Source organism: Nanorana parkeri, unplaced genomic scaffold (assembly GCF_000935625.1).
Source record: "Nanorana parkeri isolate BGI_ZX_2015 unplaced genomic scaffold, ASM93562v1 scaffold392, whole genome shotgun sequence".
NCBI classification, from domain to species: domain Eukaryota; kingdom Metazoa; phylum Chordata; class Amphibia; order Anura; family Dicroglossidae; genus Nanorana; species Nanorana parkeri.
The window spans coordinates 603287-624821 of NW_017306660.1; the positions used below are offsets into that span (position 1 = coordinate 603287).

Genomic DNA, 21535 nt, shown 5'->3' on the forward strand with positions numbered 1-21535 from the left:
TATATATATATATATCTCTATAACATGCTATATATATGTTGTGCGTCATGTCATTTTCACTCCGGCATGTCAGCTCGCATAGCTGAGCGTGCCGAGATGAAAGTTTTCACCTTCAGCCAATCGGCTCGCACGTATAAACCTGCACGTCACAATGCGAAGTCCATTCGGTTGTTCTGTGCAAAGCTCCGTGCCCGACAGCTTAGCTTTGCTCTGCACGGCTTCGCATGCAGCGGGTCACGGGCTTAATACCACGCATTGCAGGTCATGGCAACAGCACGCACCTAGCACACAGTAACACACACACTAGGTGACAGCATGCGTTATTTGCACGGTATCATGTGATTAATGCACCGCTATGGTGTGAATAGGTCCTGACTACTTACCTGAGAGCAGCCAATGTAGTTTAATGCAACCTCCCCCTCCCGACTACAGAAATACTACAACCAAAAGTGAAAGTGCAGCGATCAGACCCCATGTTACAAACATATATAGGGCGTGACATGAAACACGGTCACATCTGCGACAGGCATGACTCCTAGAGGCAAATGCATGATGGCATTTGTAGTTTTGCTGCAGCTGGAGTGCCAAGGTGGTCTACCCCTGCACTAGGGAACGAACAGAGTCCCAAATCCGTGCGATTGTTCACTCCTAATGGTCGCTACTGATTCATCGCAGGCGATTTTCATACCGTGATCACCCCTCCATGTGCACCCAGTCTGCAGGAACCCACTCACAGCAAAGCTGTTACTTTGTATCATCTCTGCACTGATGGTATTTACTAATACAATGTAACAACTCTCCCTGCTGAGTATAACAAAGCTATGAGACTCCCCCCCCTCCCCCGGCTGGGCCCTCCGCACTCTGCAACACTCACCATCATAGACTTCTAGGAAACTTCTGCAGAGGGAAATGGATTCTCAAATCACATATAACACAACTCCCCCCACTCCACTCACCATGACTCCTCCAGCTTGTTCCTGCATTGACAGCAGCCACCCCTTCCTGGCCACGCCTTTTCCCAAAAACCCCACCTACCACCGAATGCATGGAGATTGCAGCTGAGACTTTAGTCTGGGGGCGTGGCCTAAAGGGCAGTGGATCAGTTTCAGTTTATCCCATAGTGAAGACAATTTAATAAAACATTAGAATGAACACGTCACCGCTTTGCATCATGGGAAACGCTGATTCCAGAAGTTCCACCTACTTATAGAGCAGAAGATCTTCCCGCACTGGAAATGAGCACAATTAACCCTTGCAGGGCGGCTATTACAGTGCTGCAAGGGTTAACTGCTGGGTTTAGTCTAGGGCAGTGGTGGCGAACCTTGGCACCCCAGCTGTTTTGGAACTACAAGTCCCATGAGGCATTGCAAAGCTCTGACAGCCACAGACATAACTCCCAGTGGCAGATGAATGGTGGGATTTGTAGTTTTGGCACAGCTGGAGTGCCAAGGTTCGCCACCACTGGTCTAGGGCTTGATTCAATAAAATATACTCATCAATGCCGCCTGGCTCCTAGACCGATCCCCACAGCCTCTTCTCCCCCAGACTCCAGCTCCCTAGAACCTCCTTCCTCCTGGTGATACCCCTCTAGTGATAATAAAGATCTATATACAGGAATCAGGACTTCCTTCCTCCTGCTGGGGATCCCTCTAGTGATATAAAGATCTATATAGAGAAATCAGGACCTCCTTCCTCCTGCTGGGGACCCCTCTAGTGATATAAAGATCTATATAGAGAAATCAGGACCTCCTTCCTCCTGCTGGGGACCCCTCTAGTGATATAAAGATCTATATAGAGAAATCAGGACCTCCTTCCTCCTGCTGGGGATCTGGTGATAGAGCTGGAGAGTACAGACCATAACTTCATTATTTGGCGCAGTTCCGACAATGGACACCAGAGGGCAGAAGAGGCTGATCAGTCCCGTGCAGTATATTAAGAAATACAACACATACAAACGACATAAATGGGACTCTACAGTCCTATAATCTTTGTTTGGCCTGAAGTTTACCTGAAGGGATGCACCAAGACCACTTCAGATACCAGTGCCGATACTTGGTGGCATTTTCATGAGAACTACCAGCATTGCAGAGGTTGCAGCTGGGACCGGGCTCTGGCGCTCCTCCACTGTCCTGAAATCATTAGTCTGTATTGTTTTAGAAAAACTGTCACATGACACTAAATAAAAATGTATCAGTACTTGTATCTGTGAGGACTCGGGTAAGTATCAGTACTTGTATCTGTGAGGACTCGGGTAAGTATCAGTACTTGTATCTGTGAGGACTCGGGTAAGTATCAGTACTTGTATCTGTGAGGACTCGGGTAAGTATCAGTACTCGTATCTGTGAGGACTCGGGTAAGTATCAGTACTTGTATCTGTGAGGACTCGGGTAAGTATCAGTACTTGTATCTGTGAGGACTCGGGTAAGTATCAGTACTTGTATCTGTGAGGACTCGGGTAAGTATCAGTACTTGTATCTGTGAGGACTCGGGTAAGTATCAGTACTCGTACTCGCAGAACTGGTATCTGTGCATTCCTTATATATGTTTATAAAAATAAAATCATACATTATAACAGAGATGTACAAATCCCGGGAGCTCCGTGTGCTCCTTACACATGACAGCCGCTTACTCTAACTTTTGTATGTTTCTCTAGTGTAGTCCTGGAGCTGGAGAAGTATCGGTACTTGTACTGAGTACGGTACTTGGTATGGGTGCATCCCTACAGACCTTTGTAATAGAAATATTTATCCCATCACAGTGTAAAATTGTTTTCCAAACAATCCTTTATATTTTTCAACAACTACAAACACTTGGATTTGTTTTGTACATGATGTTATATTCAGGGCTCGAGCACAGGGGATGATTTTCTGTGCATTTCCCCCACCAGGGACCCATCACAGCACCCTCCCTTAGTACTTGTCTCAAGAGCACTCTGATGCAAGCAGTGGGCGGTCTCTTAGGAGGAGGAGTTATGCAAATATCAAAAATGCCTTGATGGGTGGGTGTCAGTCTGGAGGAGCGGGCGTTCCTAGGCATGCTGTATTTGAATGCAGACCGCCCTTAGGTAACGCCCACATGTGATGCACAGTTGTAGCGGCTCCTCCCCTGGACTGACCAGGCTTCCTCTGATGTCACTGCACACTGGGAGCTTCGTACATTAGAAGTTGCAGCAAGTCTAATAAAGCTCCTTTCCTGGCTGAAGGACATCTAGCATCATCTAGTCTTTACTCCCCAGTCTGACTGTCCCCGATACCGGAACTTCTGGGTTTAGGATGCCGGGCAGCGAGTCATTACATGCTGCCCGGCTTCCTGATTGGCCGGGAAGCCGGCTCTATCCCCTCTCATCACTTGGTGAAGAGGGAACATTGAGCCAGCTTCCCGGGCCAATCAGGAAGCCAGCCCCACCCCTTTCATATACTCTTTCAATGACGGAGGCTCAGCCGACATGTGGGCGTTACCTAGGGCGGTCTGCATGCAAATTCAGCCTGCCTGGGAACGCCCACTCTTCCAGACTGCCACCCACCCATCAAGGCATTTTGATATTTGCATAACTCCTCCCAAAAGCCAGCCCGCAGGCAGGGTGCTGTGATGCCCCCCTCCCACCAGCCATGATCTATCTGCATTACATAGAGGAGCACAGAAACCCAGGCAAGTAATAAAAAGAAGTTTTATTGAAACATCTCATTAGCATATTAATGAGGGGGCGGGGGTGGGGAGGAGCCAGGGAAGGCAAATAAAGGCAGATTAAACCTCAGCTTTGAGTTTCCCGTTCATAAAGCAGTTCAGGTCTTTCAGTGATACGGACGGCTCGGCTACAAATGATCGCGTTACATGATGTTTATTTATATGACAAATGACAAAATATTTACAGCGTTTTTACAAAATCTGCCGTCAACAAACTGCGTCTGCGGGCGACGTTCAAGCTGCCGCTACAGATCCACTCTTCAGGTTTCCTACACGGGCGTTACTATCAAAGAACTGCTTTGATAGTAACAGTACAGGGCCCCTTTAAATGGATCATCTCCGGGGATCCTCTGTAATGAGCCGCTGAGCTGGGACAAGTGTGCAGACCGGGAGATCCACCTTCACTGGCTACATGCTTGTTCCAGGTCAACGACTTGCCAGATAGAGAAACAAGGCTGAAGATGTTCATAAGAACCAACAAATTCTTTTATCGGATTATTTTCCCATATGTCGGAGCAGGGGTAGGAAACCCCCCAAAACTCTGGCTGTTGTGGAACTACAAGTCCCATGAGGCATTGCAAGACTCTGACAGTCACAGACCTCAGTCCCAGAAGTAGAGAGATGATGGGGTTTGTAGTTGCAGCACAGCTGGAGCGCTGAGGTTGCCTACCCTTGTGTTAGAGAATCTGGGAGGGGGATAAAGGGCCATAAAGAGTCCTTCTGATGGGAATTCACTAGGGATGCACCTATACTAGTACCAGTACCGGTGCCGATACCGAGTATTTGGATGAGTACTCGATACCGGAACTTCTGGTTTTAGGAAGCCGGGCAGCGAGTCATTACATGCTGCCCGGCTTCCTGATTGGCCGGGAAGCCGGCTCTTTCCCCCCTCATCACTTGGTGAAGAGGGAACATTGAGCCAGCTTCCTGGGCCAATCAGGAAGCCGCAGGGCGAGTCATGCCTCCTGATTGGCCAGAAAGCTAGCTTCATGCTCACTCTTCACCTGGTGACGAGGGGGGATAGAGCCGGTTCTCTGGCCAATCAGGAAGCCGGTCGCAGTGCAATGACTCTCTGCCCGGTTTCCTGATTGGTTGAGAAGCTGACCAATCAGGCAGCCAGGCGGTGAGTCATTACCCGCCCCCCCGGCCTCTTGATTGGCCAGAAAGCGGGCTCCATGCTTCCTTATCACCTAGTGATCGGGAAGCCGGGTGGCGAGTCATTACACATCGCCCAGCTTCCTTAATGGGACTTCAGGTATCGGTATTCGGTATCGGCGAGCACCGGGAAAAAAATATTGGTCCTCGATACCGAAAAAACTGGTGTCGGTGCATCTCTAGAATGTACTCTCAGGGCGCCGTCACCAGGGCGATGCTTTTATCAGTCCGTGTACAGACGCTGGAAGAATGGAAGAAGTAACAATAAAAGGATATAAATTGTGTGGAGAAGAATAAACAGTGATGAGAGGTCAGGACTGGAGCAGCGCTACGGCTTGTGCAGGCGACATTCTGGTCCCAGCAAGACCTACACAGCGGATAGATCAGAACCCCGCCTTTGTATAACTGGAATTTGGGGTAAATAAAGGATCGGGATGACAACGTTCCAGGTTATTTTTCATCTAGCGGTCCCGGGGTTCTGGGCGTGGCCATTTTGGCGCCCAAAAAGTTCAGCAGTGACCTATATGTTCTGATCCAAAAATGGAACGTTCCAAATCAGCGACATGATGTATCAGTGATAAGAACACCGGACCCGGCATGCAATGCGATTCATCATCGCTGCCCAAAAGAACCCGCACCAAAGCGTCCGCGTCCACTGATCTGATGAGGCGACGCCATTGAGATAGAAGCAGCTGCCAGGTAGCCCCTCCCACAAATCAAATATCAGTTCTGGACGGCGACGACCTTATTGGCTCCTTTCTTCCTCTGAGGCTCCTTATTGGCCGTCTTCTTCTTCTGCCGCCTCAGATATTCCTCCGGATTGGACAATGCCTGGAGCTCTTCGTACGGCTTTTTGGCCAGACGCTCGACCTGGATTTTCTCCAGAATGTATTCCTGGGGAAAAAGGGAAATGGCTCTTCTATCATTTCCAAGATCCAAGACGTCCCGGCCAACAGCTAAACCAAGATATGTAAACCGCTTTACCTGACCAGAGGAATTGTAATGCTGTTCAGGCGGTCTTGTGATTCACACAGCACAGCCAGGAAGACGACTCCCATTCTATGTTATATATCATTTCCCTGCGTTGCCGGCTGGAGCTCATTGGACAGCCAGTTAGCGGTATGACAAAGCCAATTCACTGTCCAATGAGCAGGCTGGAGGCGACACAGGAAGCTGCAAAGCCGAACCAGGAAATAGAAGTGACACCTACCGGACTGTGCAGTAGGCAAGGAGCTGTGCCAATCACTAGACCTGCTGAACAGAATCAATTGGTGACCAGTACAGCTCAGTTAGATGTATGACAACGGTGTGCATAGCTGTCTGGCATTCTTCTTTAGTAAAGCCGCCCATCCCCCAGTCCTACCAGTGGCGTCACAAGGGGGGTACGGCCCGCACCCGAGTGTCACCATTGCAGGGGTGACACCAAAATGACTGACTCTCTAAAAATTTGGGCACTCGGTCATGGACCGAGAGCCCGACAGTGTCAGGAGAGAGCAGGGGACCCGGCGGCATACCTCATCCTGCCGGGTGAACGTCCCCTTCTCTCTCTGCAGGCGTCCATCACCAAGATGGCCGCCGGGCAGGCATCAATCAGATGGTTGCGCATGTGCGATGACGACACGGCGGGGTTTCACACGGTCTAGAGACCGGGAGAGACCTGGCCTCGGAACGCCCCTGAGTCCCACCTCCCTTTTTTGGACTGGGGTCCCCGGTTCGAATCCCAGTCAGGACAATACCTGCATGGAGTCTGCATGTTCTCCCTGTGCTCGTCTGGGTTTCCTCCCACACTCCAAAGACATGCCGGTTGGTTAATTGGCTCCTCTCTAACTCGGCCCTTGTATGTGAAATAGGGCCACTTTGATTGTATGGGTGATAGCGGCTTGTTGTCCAACTCGGCCCTTGTATGTAAGATTGGGCCCCTTATGGGGAGGGTTGTTTTGGATTAATAACAGGTTTATTTGCTCCAACAAAGGTGAGCTGGCCCTTTAATACGGAGACTACGGATACGGAGCAAGCTTTGTGCACTTGGGAGAGATCAAGGAGCCTGCAGGGGGTGTGTTTGGGAATTTCTTTCCTACATCACAAGCTGGGGTTCCCAGATCATCAGACTGATTACACATAGGGAGCTGGGCGGGGGGAAGGGCGGGTGCACTGCTGCCTGAATGGAACACTGAAGACCTGAGCAGGGAGTCTCTATGAATGCCAAGCTGCAAACTACAGCAGAAGGTTCTCACTTTGACCATGTCCAGCTTCTCGGCGAGGTCTACTTCGGAGAGAGGTCCATAGTGTTTCATATGACACTGATCGGCCAGGTTAATCACGGCCAATAGCAGGCTGCCGATTTCAACACTCTGCGGAATGAAAGAGAGAGATAAAAGAAAAATGTATTTCCGAGTTCAATCATAAAACAGCACTAGCCGCGAGTGGCCACTAGATGGCGCTGAGGAGCATAAATATTTATTTTCTATGTTCCACATTGCCATCTAGTGGCCACATTGATGCATTACATTACAATGCATTTGGCCTGAAAATAAACTATATTCATATATTCATTATTAATATTTTGTGATTAATATAATTATTATGTTATAATAGGTTTGTTTTTGGCAATGTTTGCACAATATTAATTTTCACAGGGGGCGAAGGGCTCTGCACATTGTTTATAAATACAACATTTAGGTGAATGTTTACCTTAAAATTGATCCCTTCCCGGTGTTCTATCAGATATTGTGACTTTGTTGAAATGTGTGACCGGTCACGTGGTCACACACACATAATCCCACCCAGTTTTTTGGCCGTGGAATGTGTGACCGCCAATAGGTCAAGCATTCCAACGCTTTCTCAGCTGTTCAAGGGCAGATCGGCATCGCAGATGGTATGTGCAGGAGAACCAATCTGTCCTGGAGCAGCTGATCGGTCCTGAAATGTCACCTTGTGGATTGTGAGAGCGCGCTCACAAAGTCACATTTCAGGACCGATCAGCTGTTCCAGGGCAGATCGGTTTTCCTGCACATGCGATCTACAATGCGGATCTGCCCTGGAACAGCTGAGAACGCGTTGGAATGCTTCACCTATTGCCGGTCACACATTCCACCGCCGAAAAACTGGGTGGGATTATGTTAAAATGTGTGACCCGTCACACATTCTAACGTAGTCACAAACTTTGATAGAACACCAGCAGCTCTTATTGGCAACTCAAGAAATTGGTACCCCAGAGGCGTTACATGGACTACACAATCATGTGATCACTATGACGATCACTGACGTAACTCAGGCGGCTGCCCGCTGGTAGATGGGACACCGCTCATGGTCATGTGACCACGGAGTTATGAATTATGAACTTTGTTTAATCTATAGAAAGCTATTTCCAGTAGTATAATTCAGATTTAATCCCCCCCCCCACCCCCAGGTCTTTCTTCCGGACCTACCTGGTTCCTGAACTGGCTCTTCTCCACGTTGAAGGTCAATTCCAGCTGTTTGTTTCTTTCCCGCAATCTGTCATAATCCAACTGCAACTGGGACAGCTCGCTGGTCATTGTCTGCGGAGCCCAAACACACACACAGGGTTAATGTCCCGAGAATACAAATGTCCCATAATGCACCTTGTCAGTCCTGTGGTGGCTGCATTCGTTTCCTTTTCATTTCCTCCTGGTGATCCTGCCAGTTAAACACTTCCTGTCCTAGAGTGACAAGGCTATTCCTGGAATACTACTCCTGCTACTCCTATACTAAGGTATTCCCTATTACTACTCCTGCCGGCTCACAGATGACACAATCAACTAGATCCTGGTGTCTGAGCAGCTCTGGGCTGTGTTCACAAATATCTGACGCAGATCAGCCCCACTGCAGCCTCTCACCTTGTGGCTTGCTACAAAGTTACAATGTTGCAGTCTGATCACTGGAGGAGGGAACACTGAGGAAATGCTTCCCCCTTACCGGCAGCCGATTGATCAATGTGGGAGGGGAGACTGAGGTCATGCTTCCTCCTGCCTGCAGCAGACTGATCACTGGGGGAGGGGAGACTGAGGAAATGCTCCCTCTTGCCTGCAAGAGACTGATCACTAAGGGGGAGGGGAGACTGAGGAAATGCTTCCTCCTGCCTGCAGCAGACTGATCACTGGGGGAGGGGAGACTGAGGAAATGCTCCCTCTTGCCTGCAAGAGACTGATCACTAAGGGGGAGGGGAGACTGAGGAAATGCTTCCTCCTGCCAGGCAGTCACCCGGTGGGATGAGGTATGTCGCCGGGTCCCCTCCTCTCTTCCAAAACTGTCGGGCGTTCGGTCCATGACTGAGTGCCCGACTTTTCAGAGGGGGGTGACACCAAAATGACTGCCAGTCATTTTGGTGTCACCCCTCCAAAGGTGTCACCCAGGTGCGGGCCGCACCCCCCGCACCCCCCTTGTGACGCCACTGCTCCGGAGGCCATTTTGTTCTGACCATTGTCCGAGTCATTTGCGCTCCCGTGTCGTCCTCTGGCCCAGCAATCCAGCCTCACGCGCGTTCGGAAGCCGCAGGAGAGAAACTGTTTCTATTCCTCATTGTCTCCCTGTAACTGTGTTTGAAGAATTCGGTTACCTTTGTATACAATAATAAATGGCGAATGTGAAACAGCCGGCGTCTGATTCCGGGCCAGCGCCGAGTAATCCTTTCATTGTCCGGCCGCCTGCACACAACACAGATTGCTCAACTCTCACGGCGGAATTCCACCACAAAAGAAGCAATTACCGCGTCTTTCCGCCTGCTCACTTCATGGCAACAGCACCTCCGTGACGGTCCAGGTGCCGCTGGGATCTCCTGCAGAGGGGGCGGCTGACATTAAAACACCACGGGGGCCCATTCACACCGGCCCCGCTGGGACATCGTCGCTCAGCACAGTCCCAATGCACAGACGAGGCAGTTGGCCTCGTGTCTTATTGCTATCGCTGATGAAAAAATAGGACTTGTTGCATTCTTTCCTCGCGCATGTTGATGTTCTCTAATGCATCAGAACGCTCTGCCGTGCATAGAGTTATATAGAGTGTAAAGCCAAAACAAAGAAGATAAGAGCAAACACTGGGATGTGTTTTAACAATGCATCACATGTGCACAACGCACACCAGCAGCCATGCATCATGCACACCTTATCCCGGGCCCGCTGGTGTGAATGAGCCCTTAAAGCAAACCCGTCGGCATGTGCAATGACCATTCATGGGGAAATATAGAGCAGGCAGGGCTGGATTTCCCACAAGGCCCGGCCTCGGGGCAGCAGGGAGTAGAGGAGCAGCAGGGGTGTGGAATTCCTATCTTCCGATGGCCGGGAACATGCAGTTCTGGGCGCCGGGTGGGTACTTGTTTTCTACATTTAGCCTGGCTTTGGGCAAGCAAAGCTAAATGTACAGCGGGGAAGCCGCCGAGAAATCTGGCCCTGAGAGCAGGGGTAGGCAACCTGGGCACATTAGCTGTGCTGATGCTACACTCATGTCTATGGCTGTCAGAGTCTTGCAATGCCCCGTGGGACTTGTAGTTCCACAACAGCTGGAGAACCAAAGTTGCCTATCCCTGATATATAGAGTATATACTGTAGGATGTCAATAGGGATGAGCCTTGGATTGGGGTTGACCATGAGTCTGAACCCAAGTTTTTCACAGTACACCTGATGAGCGAAAGATTTGGCCAATTCATTCAACCGCCAAACCTCAACCTGTGTACTAGCAGCCAATGACGTTGTACCATCCGCCTAGTGTCATTGGCTGACTGGTGGCTGAGCTGCACAACGTTATTGTTTAGTACCGTGTTTCCCCAAAAATACGACACAGTCTTATATTTTTTTTGTCTTAAAAAAACACACTAGGTCTTATTTTCGGGGTAGGTCTTTTTTTTTTTAAATGTACAACAATCCACACTTATTCATGTAGAAAAATATGGTGGTCAGGGCAATCAGGGGTGCCGTACCTTTCCAAGAGCAATGTGCTAACCAATCGCTGGCCAGAATGAGAGAAGCGCGCTGTCACTATGGATCCCTCACAGGCGGAGTGCATTTGGTATCACTCCGCCTGTGACAGGAGCCGGCGCTATAGAGGAGGCATCGGCTGATGCGGCTCTGCTCCCTCCGCTGCCGCCTCGCTTCCTCTAGTGCTGGTTTTGTTGGCACCGCTGATTCTCTCCCGTCTCTCCCGCGGCTCTTCAAGTTCCCCCTTATGCCACCACCGGCCCTGGGAATGGCCACAACTAGGTCTTATTTTGGGGGGTAGGTCTTATTTTCGGGGAAACAGGGTAGGAAGCAAGCGGGCGCACCACATGGCCATCAGCAGGTTGCACAATGTATTTGGTTGCTAGGACACAAGTGGCTCCGGATTCGGTTCACTTGGGTGTTTGCCAAACCCGGATGTCTGGCTGTAATCTGGGCTCACCCGTCCCTTCTGGGTGTCCAGGATATCCATGGCGGGTGTCAGCAGGGAGGGTGGAGGGAGCCCAGCGAATGTCTGTTTGCTGATCTCCCTTGGCTGCTACGAACCTAAAGGCGAGAAACTATGAACACTTCCATGTGTGTGGCAGCGTGCGGTCCCCCGTATGCACATTGAATAACAAAAAAGGGATAATAATAATAATAATAATAAAAGCAGGATTAAGGATAATAATATAAATAATAATAATTAGGGCTGTGCAAATTAACGATTAATTTCTTGATTAATCGTTAATGTTTTTGATCGATTACATTTTTTTTTAATCTTTCTGCATGAGCGCCAGCCAAGCCATTGTCCTATACACATACAGCACAGCAATGAAGTAATAAAATGAACTAGGATCACACTAATCCAACACGTTATTATTCTGAGTTGCCCCACTCAAGCGGCGGCCATATTGAGTGCGGCACGTGAGAGCTCGAGCCTGAGATTGGCAGTTAGGTTTCAGCACTTGAGTGTATGGGAAGGGGGGAGGGCGGGGGAACACTAACTGGTGCATCAAATATGTTTACAAAATATAAAATATATACGCCGGTACATGTGGTTTAGTGCGAGGGGTTAATTCCACTTTAAAGGAGAACTATGTGGTCAGTGTTTTTCCCCATACACAAATTAGCGTCCTCCCGTGACCCAAAGCTGAGTATACCTCGCGGTATACTGAGACCGCCGCAGCCGGGACGGATCCTGACATTACTGTCTGGATCCACCCAGCTGCGTGATTGACAGCTGGCTCTGCCTATCTAGAGGCAGAGCCAGCTGTACCCTCCCCCGTCCGTTCCGCCAGTCAGCGCTGGAGGATCGGACAGGGGAGGGGGGAATCCCTGCAGGGAGCCGTGAGTGACAGTCACGGGTCTCTGCAGGGACAGGATCGAGAAGTGAGCGAGCGACGGTATGCGTTCGCTCATTTCCCGATCTACTGGGCCGACCTGTGACAGTCTCATTGTCACACGTCGCCTCGAAGTATGAGGATGAGTGATTTTCACTCACCTCATAGTTCTCCTTTAATGACACAAGACCTTCAGGTCTGGCAGAGTCGGGCTGACGGTCACATTACCAGTTTGGACGTGTCGTGCTTCCTCTTTAGCGCCTCCAGGTTGTACTGCGCGACCTCGTGCTCGTCCGCCAGCACCGTCAGGTTATTCACCAGATTCCCGTTGGTAAAGGACAGCGTCTCGTAGCGTCTGATAATGGCTTTCACCGGAGAATCCATTCCGTATTCCAAATAATCTGCAACACGGGACAGAGAGAACTCATCAGACAATTCCCTTATGAAGCCTTTGTGCTCACCAGAGACCGGTGACAACGTTTACCTGGCGTGCCATTGTTATACTTCCTGCCCGCTGACAAATGTGGGACCCGACTGAGAAATTCTACCTATAGTCACGTGGTGGCCAAGATCGTCCAGCTGGTTGGTCAGGGTCATTCCTTCCCCCTTCTCTATCAGATCAATGTTATACCTTTTTAAAATGGTTGTTTTTTTAATCCATTTTCTACTTTTTATACTGAAACTTTGTTTCACAAAAACAGGGACCACCCGTGACAAAGGATTCCCAGAGAACCCGGCAGTAGTTATCTCCTTTCATTCACTCTCTGATTAAAAGCTCAGATGCAGCCGTACAGAGAAAGGGGGAGGAGACACTGCTCTGCTCCTCATTCCCATGTGTAAAATCTCAGCTTGAGCTACTGGGCTCTATAAACAACAGATTTGTTTTTTCAGCAATGCAGACAAGGATAGCCTAGTAACCTAAAGAGAGAACTGCTGTGTCAGAAACCACCTGTTACTGCGCATGTGCAGGGTCCAGTTTTCTGTACTGCGGGGAAACGTGCACCTGCAGCAGTCCACCCTAGGGAGGCAATGATGTGGCAGTTTGGAATAAAGGCCGCCTTCTGGTCACATGGTGGTGGGCAGTGGTTCCCTGAGGTTGCTGCTCGGAGATACAGACGCCATGGAACAGCCACGCAAAAGCGTGCCAAACGGCGCACAGGAAGTGATGCTGCTTCCTGATGGATCTGCCTATTTAAAGCCAGCCTACCTGACTCCAAGTTGCTGGATGGCTGTGTTCCTCGTGGTTCTGATTACCTTGTTGACTTTGACCCGGATTATCCTTGACCTCGTTGATTGCTGCCTGCCCCTGACCTTCTGCTTGCTCACTGGACCTGCCTCTGTCTCCTGCCTTTGTACCTCGCTGCCTGACTGGATTGACCCCTGGCTTGTTTGACCTTGCTCTTGGGTCTTGCTCTGCACTCCGCTGCCTGCCTGGTTTTGACTACAGCTCAGCCTGACCCGATCCGATGCCGGAAACTCCAGCTTGCGCGGTGTGATCACCACCGGCACCTGTGCCACTCGCTGTCCACTCAGACTCTGTTCCCAACTCCAGAGTCTTTGGGACACGAGGTGCAAGGGAAGCCTCCTCCCTACATTCAGTCTCCACCCGGGTACGTGACAAGCTGGCTGGAAATGAGAATATATATATAATGCAACATTTTATATTTTCCTGCTTGCTATTAGGGCTGCGGAAATGAACGATTAATTACTTGATTAATCGTTAAAATTTTTGATCAGTAATTAAAACTCTCACCTCTCCGTCGGCTTCCGGGTCTTCCGGGAGTCCCGTCGGAGATCCGGTGACGTCACGGACATCGACGTCACCGGACTCCTCCCCCCTTCCCTTCTTTAGCCGACGGAGCCACTCGGGCCGGTGATCGATCGAAAGTTCTAACCTGTCGAGTTCTGCGACCGCCTGACTTCCGGTTTCGTTACAACTAAGAGGTTTGCTCAAGAAACTTGTTCTGCACGAGCGCCAGCCAAGGCATTGTCCTATACACATACAGCACAGCAATGAAGTCATAAAATGAGCTAGGATCACACTAATCCAGCACGTTATTAATCTCACGTGCCCCACTCAAGCGGCGGCCATATTGAGTGGGGCACGTGAGATCAATAACGTGCTGGATTAGTGTGATCCTAGTTCATTTTATTAATTAAAAAAATAATTAATAAATAAAAAATAACTTACGTCAGTGCTACAGTTTGAATTTAAAACGTATTTGTGTGAAGTTAAGTCATGGATTGTTGAAACGAACCAGTGTCGGGTGATTGTATATAGTGTATACCACATTTACCACTGACTATTGCAGAGTTGCAATGCAAGCAGATCAGCTAAAAGTAGTTGGATCTGTATGTGCGTTATAATTAATCGAAATTAATCGATAAAAAAAAATTTGATTAATCGAACACGAAAATTTTAATCAGTACCAGCCCTACTTGCTGTGCATTGCCTTTTAGAAGTAACTGACCGCGCAGGCAGGGCTTCTCTGCCCGGCTCATAAGTAAGATACACCGCGGCAGGTCCTGGTTTTGGAGGACAGGTATGGATATATTACTGACTGCTTGTCTGTAGCCATCCTTAGGCACAGTCATTGTTCTGTACTAGTAAGCAGTAAGTGGAGTCTAATGGACAATTAGGGTCACCCATTGTACATATATAATAAGACACACTCATGGTGCAGCACTACTACGTGGTAAGTGGAGTCTAATGGACAATTAGGGTCACCCATTGTACATATATAATAAGACACACTCATGGTGCAGCACTACTAAGTGGTAAGTGGAGTCTAACAGACAATTAGGGTCACCCATTGTACATATATAATAAGACACACTCATGGTGCAGCACTACTACGTGGTAAGTGGAGTCTAATGGACAATTAGGGTCACCCATAGTACATATATAATACGACACACTCATGGTGCAGCACTACTACGTGGTAAGTGGAGTCTAATGGACAATTAGGGTCACCCATAGTACATATATAATACGACACACTCATGGTGCAGCACTACTACGTGGTAAGTGGAGTCTAATGGACAATTAGGGTCACCCATAGTACATATATAATACGACACACTCATGGTGCAGCACTACTACGTGGTAAGTGGAGTCTAATGGACAATTAGGGTCACCCATAGTACATATATAATACGACACACTCATGGTGCAGCACTACTACGTGGTAAGTGGAGTCTAATGGACAATTAGGGTCACCCATAGTACATATATAATACGACACACTCATGGTGCAGCACTACTACGTGGTAAGTGGAGTCTAATGGACAATTAGGGTCACCCATAGTACATATATAATACGACACACTCATGGTGCAGCACTACTACGTGGTAAGTGGAGTCTAATGGACAATTAGGGTCACCCATAGTACATATATAATACGACACACTCATGGTGCAGCACTACTACGTGGTAAGTGGAGTCTAATGGACAATTAGGGTCACCCATAGTACATATATAATACGACACACTCATGGTGCAGCACTACTACGTGGTAAGTGGAGTCTAATGGACAATTAGGGTCACCCATAGTACATATATAATACGACACACTCATGGTGCAGCACTACTACGTGGTAAGTGGAGTCTAATGGACAATTAGGGTCACCCATAGTACATATATAATACGACACACTCATGGTGCAGCACTACTACGTGGTAAGTGGAGTCTAATGGACAATTAGGGTCACCCATAGTACATATATAATACGACACACTCATGGTGCAGCACTACTACGTGGTAAGTGGAGTCTAATGGACAATTAGGGTCACCCATAGTACATATATAATACGACACACTCATGGTGCAGCACTACTACGTGGTAAGTGGAGTCTAATGGACAATTAGGGTCACCCATAGTACATATATAATACGACACACTCATGGTGCAGCACTACTACGTGGTAAGTGGAGTCTAATGGACAATTAGGGTCACCCATAGTACATATATAATACGACACACTCATGGTGCAGCACTACTACGTGGTAAGTGGAGTCTAATGGACAATTAGGGTCACCCATAGTACATATATAATACGACACACTCATGGTGCAGCACTACTACGTGGTAAGTGGAGTCTAATGGACAATTAGGGTCACCCATAGTACATATATAATACGACACACTCATGGTGCAGCACTACTACGTGGTAAGTGGAGTCTAATGGACAATTAGGGTCACCCATAGTACATATATAATACGACACACTCATGGTGCAGCACTACTACGTGGTAAGTGGAGTCTTATAGACAATTGGGGTCATCCAGATGCCATAAGACACACTCATTGTGCGGCACTATTAAGCAGCAAGTGGAGTCTGGGTCTGCATAATAGCCAGGCAACCAGCAATGTCATAATGAGAGTTCGGCAATGGCAGCATATGAATTGTCTCCGTTCCGGCTTACAATAGAAGGGAGCTGGAAAGAAGAGAACATTGGGCTCTGGGATTTCTGTGGTGTCGGTTCTATGAGGAGAAACGATGAAAGGGAAAAAGCTGAGTGCGGTCACCGGTTGCTTACTGTCTGGGACTTTCTCCACCATCTTCAACAAGAACTCTTCATAGATTTTATTCCTCTTCATCCGTTCATGAAGATTCTGCTGTCTAAGGAGACATGAGAGTTATTATGTTATTCCTCCTTCCTGCTCTGAGCTTTCCCTTCTTTGTCTTTATTACAAGTGGTCAAGACAGGGGTAGAAGATTGTGTGACTGCACCTAGACTCCGCCTCTTCCTGGAGGGCCCATAGGACATTCCTACCCATATCCAAATGCTTTGCCATCATCATCGTCTTCAGCAAGGGAGCAGGTAATGGCTCCTCTTGGAGGGGAGAGAACATACCGTGCAGGTTGGAGGGGTATAGTAGTTGTGGAGGGGGGTAGTTAGGGAGAACTTAGGGGAGCTGGAGAGTTAAAGGATGGCATGGAAAGGAGAGGTTATAGGATTGGGGTTGGGGGTAGGTATTGAGCAGGGGTTATAGGAGCTGGAGGGTTAAAGGAAGGTGTGGAGGAGAGGTTATAGGATTGGGGTTGGGGGTAGGTATTGAGCAGGGGTTATAGGAGCTGGAGGGTTAAAGGAAGGTGTGGACGAGAGGTTTTAGGATGGGGGGTATTGGTAATGAGGAGGGGGTTATAGTAGCTGGAGGCTTAAAGGAGGGGTTATAGGATTTGGTGAGGGAGGTGTTTTAGGAGTTGGGGGTAATGTTGTAGTAGTTTGGGGTTGAGAGTATGTCAGTTACAGGAGATGTGGGGGAAGGGTTATTGGATTTGGGTAGTGTGTAGGTGTGGAGGAGGAGTTATAGGAGGTGGAGGGAGTAGGTGTGGAGGAGGGGTTAAGGATTTGGGGTAGGGTTATAAGCGTTTGAGGTTAAGGGTAGGGGTTAAGAAGTGATTATAGAGTTTGAAAGGTGGTGGGGGGTTATAAAGGAGGGTTGTCGAAGATTTTGAGAAATGGGGTAGGGTAGGTGTGAAAGAGGGATTATGCTATTTTTTTGAGGTAGGTATGAAGGAGGAGTTATGAGAGGGGAGGGGTAGGTGTTTAGCAGGGGTAGGAGGGGGTTATAAGAATTTGAGGTAGGTGTGAAGGAGGGAAGGGTCCAGCAAGAGGATAAAGCCAGTAAACCATCATGGCTGCTACATCAGTTAATGCTCTGGGTAGTCACATGACTATCCGGCAGGCGGATAACCCCGCTGAGCCAACCCAAGTGCACATTAGCCCCTCCCCCTTGTACCCTGTTGACAGGAGCCGCCTACCTGACTCTCTTTTCTTCAAGTCGCTCTGCCAGTTGGTGGATTTCAGCTTTGCGCAGATCATTTTGCCGGGACTCTGCTTGGTATCTCACCGTTGCCCGGCGCTGTTTGGCTTCGCTGTCCTTTAGGAACTTTTCAAACTTTGCAGCTTTATCTGCACACTGGGAATGAGCAATTGACGTAGCATTAGGGCCGGGGACCCATAAGGAAGCTCACAGAGGGAATTGCATGGCTAGATATTGGAATACGGCCTTAGTCATGTGACCCAGCCAATGCCGTGCTATATGACCGTCCAGCAGAAGGAGGGTGACAACACTTTGCCCCACCTCTTGCCAGCCCCAACCCAGCCCCACCTCTTGCCAGCCCCAACCCAGCCCCACCTCTTGCCAACCTAACCCAGCCCCACCTCTTGCCTCCTCTCTGGACTACGAGTGAACATCTCCACATTGGTGACACATTGACCGAGCCTCCTGTATGCTCATCTGGCCACCTCCCCCTTCATCTATCAGCTGACAAAGCGGCACTCCCACCACCAGCCTGATTTCTCCTTTAAATAAAGACAAATTTAAAGTGTGTTCTTATTCATTTGTCTGGAGCCATTTTTTTATTTTTGTTAAAGGAGAACTATGAGGTGAGTGCTTTTCACTCACCTCATCGTTCTAGCCGACCTGAACAGGGGAGGGGCTGGATTCCCCCCTCCCCGCTTCGATCCGCCAGCGCTGACTGGCGGAACGGACGGGGGAGGGGGCGGGTACAGCTGGCTCTGCCTCTAGATAGGCAGAGCGAGCTGTCACTCACACAGCTGGGCGGATCCCGGCACAATTGTCTGCTTCAGCTGCGGCATCTTAGTATACTGCGAGCTACAGCTCGCGATATACTGAGCCTAGGGTGACGGGAGGACGCTAGTTTGTGTCCTCCCGTTACCCTAAGGAGAACTATGGGGAAAAGCCCTGACCCCATAGCTCTCCTTTAAAGAAAACAACACCAGCCGCAAGATATATACGCAGAAGTTATTTTCAGTGCCAAAACCCTCCGTGGGCAGCTGAAAACATGCAAATGTTGACTTTTCATACAAGAGTCAAAGTTGGTCCCACCATCTGAGCCGTCCAGTTGCTGAATGAAGCCACCATTCACGTTACAGGACCAACAGGAAGCCTCGGATGGAAAAAGGGGGCGGGACCAAGCGTGACTTTGACAAGAAAAGCCACCCTTCACGTTACAGGACCAATAAGGAGCCTTGGATGAAAAAAGGGGGCGGGACCAAGCTTGACTTTGACAAGAAACGCCACCCTTCCCGCTACAGGACCAATAGGGAGCCTCGGTTGGAAAAAGGGAGTGGGACCAAGCGTGACTTTGACAAGAAAAGCCACCCTTCACGTTACAGGACCAATAAGGAGCCTTGGATGAAAAAAGGGGGCGGGACCAAGCGTGACTTTTACAAGAAAAGCCACCCTTCACGCTACAGGACCTCACCTCTTTCTCTCTTAGCGTTAACTCCTCCCTCTGCGCTTCCAGCTCCTGCATGCGCTGGCTGAACTCCTGACGTTTGCGGACCAGTTCCTGGCTGACGCGGTCATACTCCACCTCCTTTTTCAGAACCAGCGTCTTCTGCAGAGTGTTCTTACTGGTGTCCAAAATCTTACCAGCAGCCTAAACTCAAGCAGACAAAATTTCCAGTTACGGGCGGATGTCGGGTACATTAGCGTATGCTCATACATTTCTAGTTCCCCACCTGACACTCCAGCAACTAACATTTTCAAAAGGAGTTTATCAAACTGCTGCAGGCAGGAGGAAGCATTTCCTCAGTCTCCCCTCCCCCCAGTGATCAGTCTGCTGCAGGCAGGAGGAAGCATTTCCTGAGTCTCTGCTCCCCCAGTGATCAGTCTGCTGCAGGCAGGAGGAAGCATTTCCTCCATCTCCCAGTGATCAGTCTGCTGCAGGCAGGAGGAAGCATTTCCTCAGTCTCCCCTCCCCCCAGTGATCAGTCTGCTGCAGGCAGGAGGAAGCATTTCCTTAGTCTCCCCTCCCCCCAGTGATCTGTCTGCTACAGGTAGAGGGAAGCATTTCCTCAGTCTCCCCTCCCCCAGTGATGAGTGTTGCAGGCAGGAGGAAGCATTTCCGCGGTCTCCCCTCCCCCAGTGATCAGACTGCTGCAGGCAGGAGGAAGCATTTCCTGAGTCTCTGCTCCCCCAGTGATCAGTCTGCTGCAGGCAGGAGGAAGCATTTCCTCCATCTCCCAGTGATCAGTCTGCTGCAGGCAGGAGGAAGCATTTCCTTAGTCTCCCCTCCCCCCAGAAACATTTTCCTCAGTATACTTCAGGCAGATGAAGGCATTGTCAGGGGGAGTCTTATGTTCTCTTTGAGAGATAATAAATCCCTGGAGGGGTCACACTGATACATTGCTGAGGGTGCCGCATGTAACATGACACAGTTTATCTGATGCCGGCTCCACTTTCATTGGCCCGTCACAGCTGACACCATCGAAGTCACGCACACTCGCCTCTTTTATGATGGGGATTTGGGTGATATCTTCATCCACGTCATCCCTGAAAAACAAAGTTTAGACATTTACAGGGATTCCTGACAACTCTACATGGCGGGTTTGGAGAATCGGCTCGGTGTTACCGCCACTCTCCGGGCACGGTGCCAGCGCCTGCTGAGCCCGCATCATGAAAATGCCATGCTGCTATTTGTAGCCGGTTGGTCTGGCGTATCCCCGAGCTCCGGACTGTTCACACTGAGACCATCCAATCACCGAACTGCCCAAAAAGACTCATTCACACCAACCCGTGATACTGCACTTCTCCAGACTGACACCCGCCCATCCAGGTATTGTGATATTTTGCATAACTCCTCCCATAAGCCAGCCCATTGCATGCATCAGGGCTGAGAGATCTTAAAGGAGAACTATGAGGTCGGTGCTTTTCACTCACCTCATAGTTCTAGCCGACCTGTGACAATGAGACTAGTTTGTGCCCCCCCCGTTACCCTAAGGAGAACTATGGGGAAAAGCCCTGACCCCATAGTTCTCCTTTAAGCTCCCTCGTCTGCTGCTAACTCCGCCCTCTCGTGGTTCTTGCAACTGTCCATTTAAAGACTGTCACAGGTCGGCTCAGTAGATCGGGAGGTGAGCGAACACATACCGGCGTTCGCTCACCTCTCGATCCTGTCACGGCTCTCTGCCGTGACAGGGGAGGACCACCCCCTGAGGTGTGGACGGTGATATACTCCTTTCAAAAAAAAAATGAGGACCCTCATCCCAAAGTACACCCGATATTCCTCACTCCCCCCTATATCCCGATCCCACTGACATTATTTATGCATCTGTTGCATGTTGTGTAAAGGCAGCTCAATCATTGTGAATGAACCTCAATGCGTTTTATTCAATACAAAAACACCACAACGCATAGAAGATGATGTGCATTGCAGTACCCTAAATTGCATGTGCATTGTGGGGTGTTGGGGTCCCTTATTAAAATGATCCGCACTGGAACGCACTGCACTTGTGCTTTACTGCAACATGCATGGAGCTGCCGTGTAAATGTCCTGTGGAGGTCTGTTCACAGCTCTTACAGCAAAGAATCCCGTCTGCCTGGCTTGATGAAACCTCTGCTGGTGTGATGACATTCTGCACACATTGCATTGCTCTATCTCCCCC

The 21535-nt window shown here is 49.3% G+C and overlaps 2 protein-coding genes across 2 annotated transcripts in view; both read right to left on the minus strand.

Annotated features, from left to right (window-relative positions):
- Positions 1 to 983, minus strand: part of OTUB2 (OTU deubiquitinase, ubiquitin aldehyde binding 2) — a 7911-nt gene extending 6928 nt beyond the window's left edge. The window contains exons 1-2 of the mRNA XM_018559396.1: positions 957 to 983; positions 384 to 437 (exon numbers count right to left, since the gene is read on the minus strand). Of these exons, the coding sequence (XP_018414898.1) occupies positions 384 to 437; positions 957 to 983 (81 nt within the window). The remainder of the gene's footprint in view (positions 1 to 383; positions 438 to 956) is intronic.
- A 4579-nt stretch (positions 984 to 5562) lies between these two features.
- LOC108789399 (coiled-coil domain-containing protein 42B-like) lies at positions 5563 to 21504 on the minus strand. Its single transcript, XM_018559397.1, has 9 exons — positions 21392 to 21504; positions 20378 to 20423; positions 19351 to 19527; positions 17881 to 18038; positions 16652 to 16734; positions 12338 to 12510; positions 8268 to 8378; positions 7074 to 7190; positions 5563 to 5733 (listed from the first exon to the last, which is right to left on the minus strand). The coding sequence occupies exons 1-9, from the start codon at positions 21502 to 21504 to the stop codon at positions 5563 to 5565; spliced, it is 1149 nt and encodes a 382-aa protein (XP_018414899.1).
- Between the last annotated feature and the right edge of the window lie 31 nt (positions 21505 to 21535).

Excerpts from the sequence above, each read along its gene's own strand:
- LOC108789399 (XM_018559397.1), bottom strand. The coding sequence starts at position 21,504 with ATGTCATCACACCAGCAGAGGTTTCATCAAGCCAGGCAGACGGGATTC. Across the intron at positions 19,528-20,377 it reads AAATCCCCATCATAAAAGAG|GCTGCTGGTAAGATTTTGGA; the intron begins GCGAGTGTGCGT and ends GCTTGAGTTTAG. Across the intron at positions 16,735-17,880 it reads CTTGAAGAAAAGAGAGTCAG|ACAGCAGAATCTTCATGAAC; the intron begins GTAGGCGGCTCC and ends ATGTCTCCTTAG.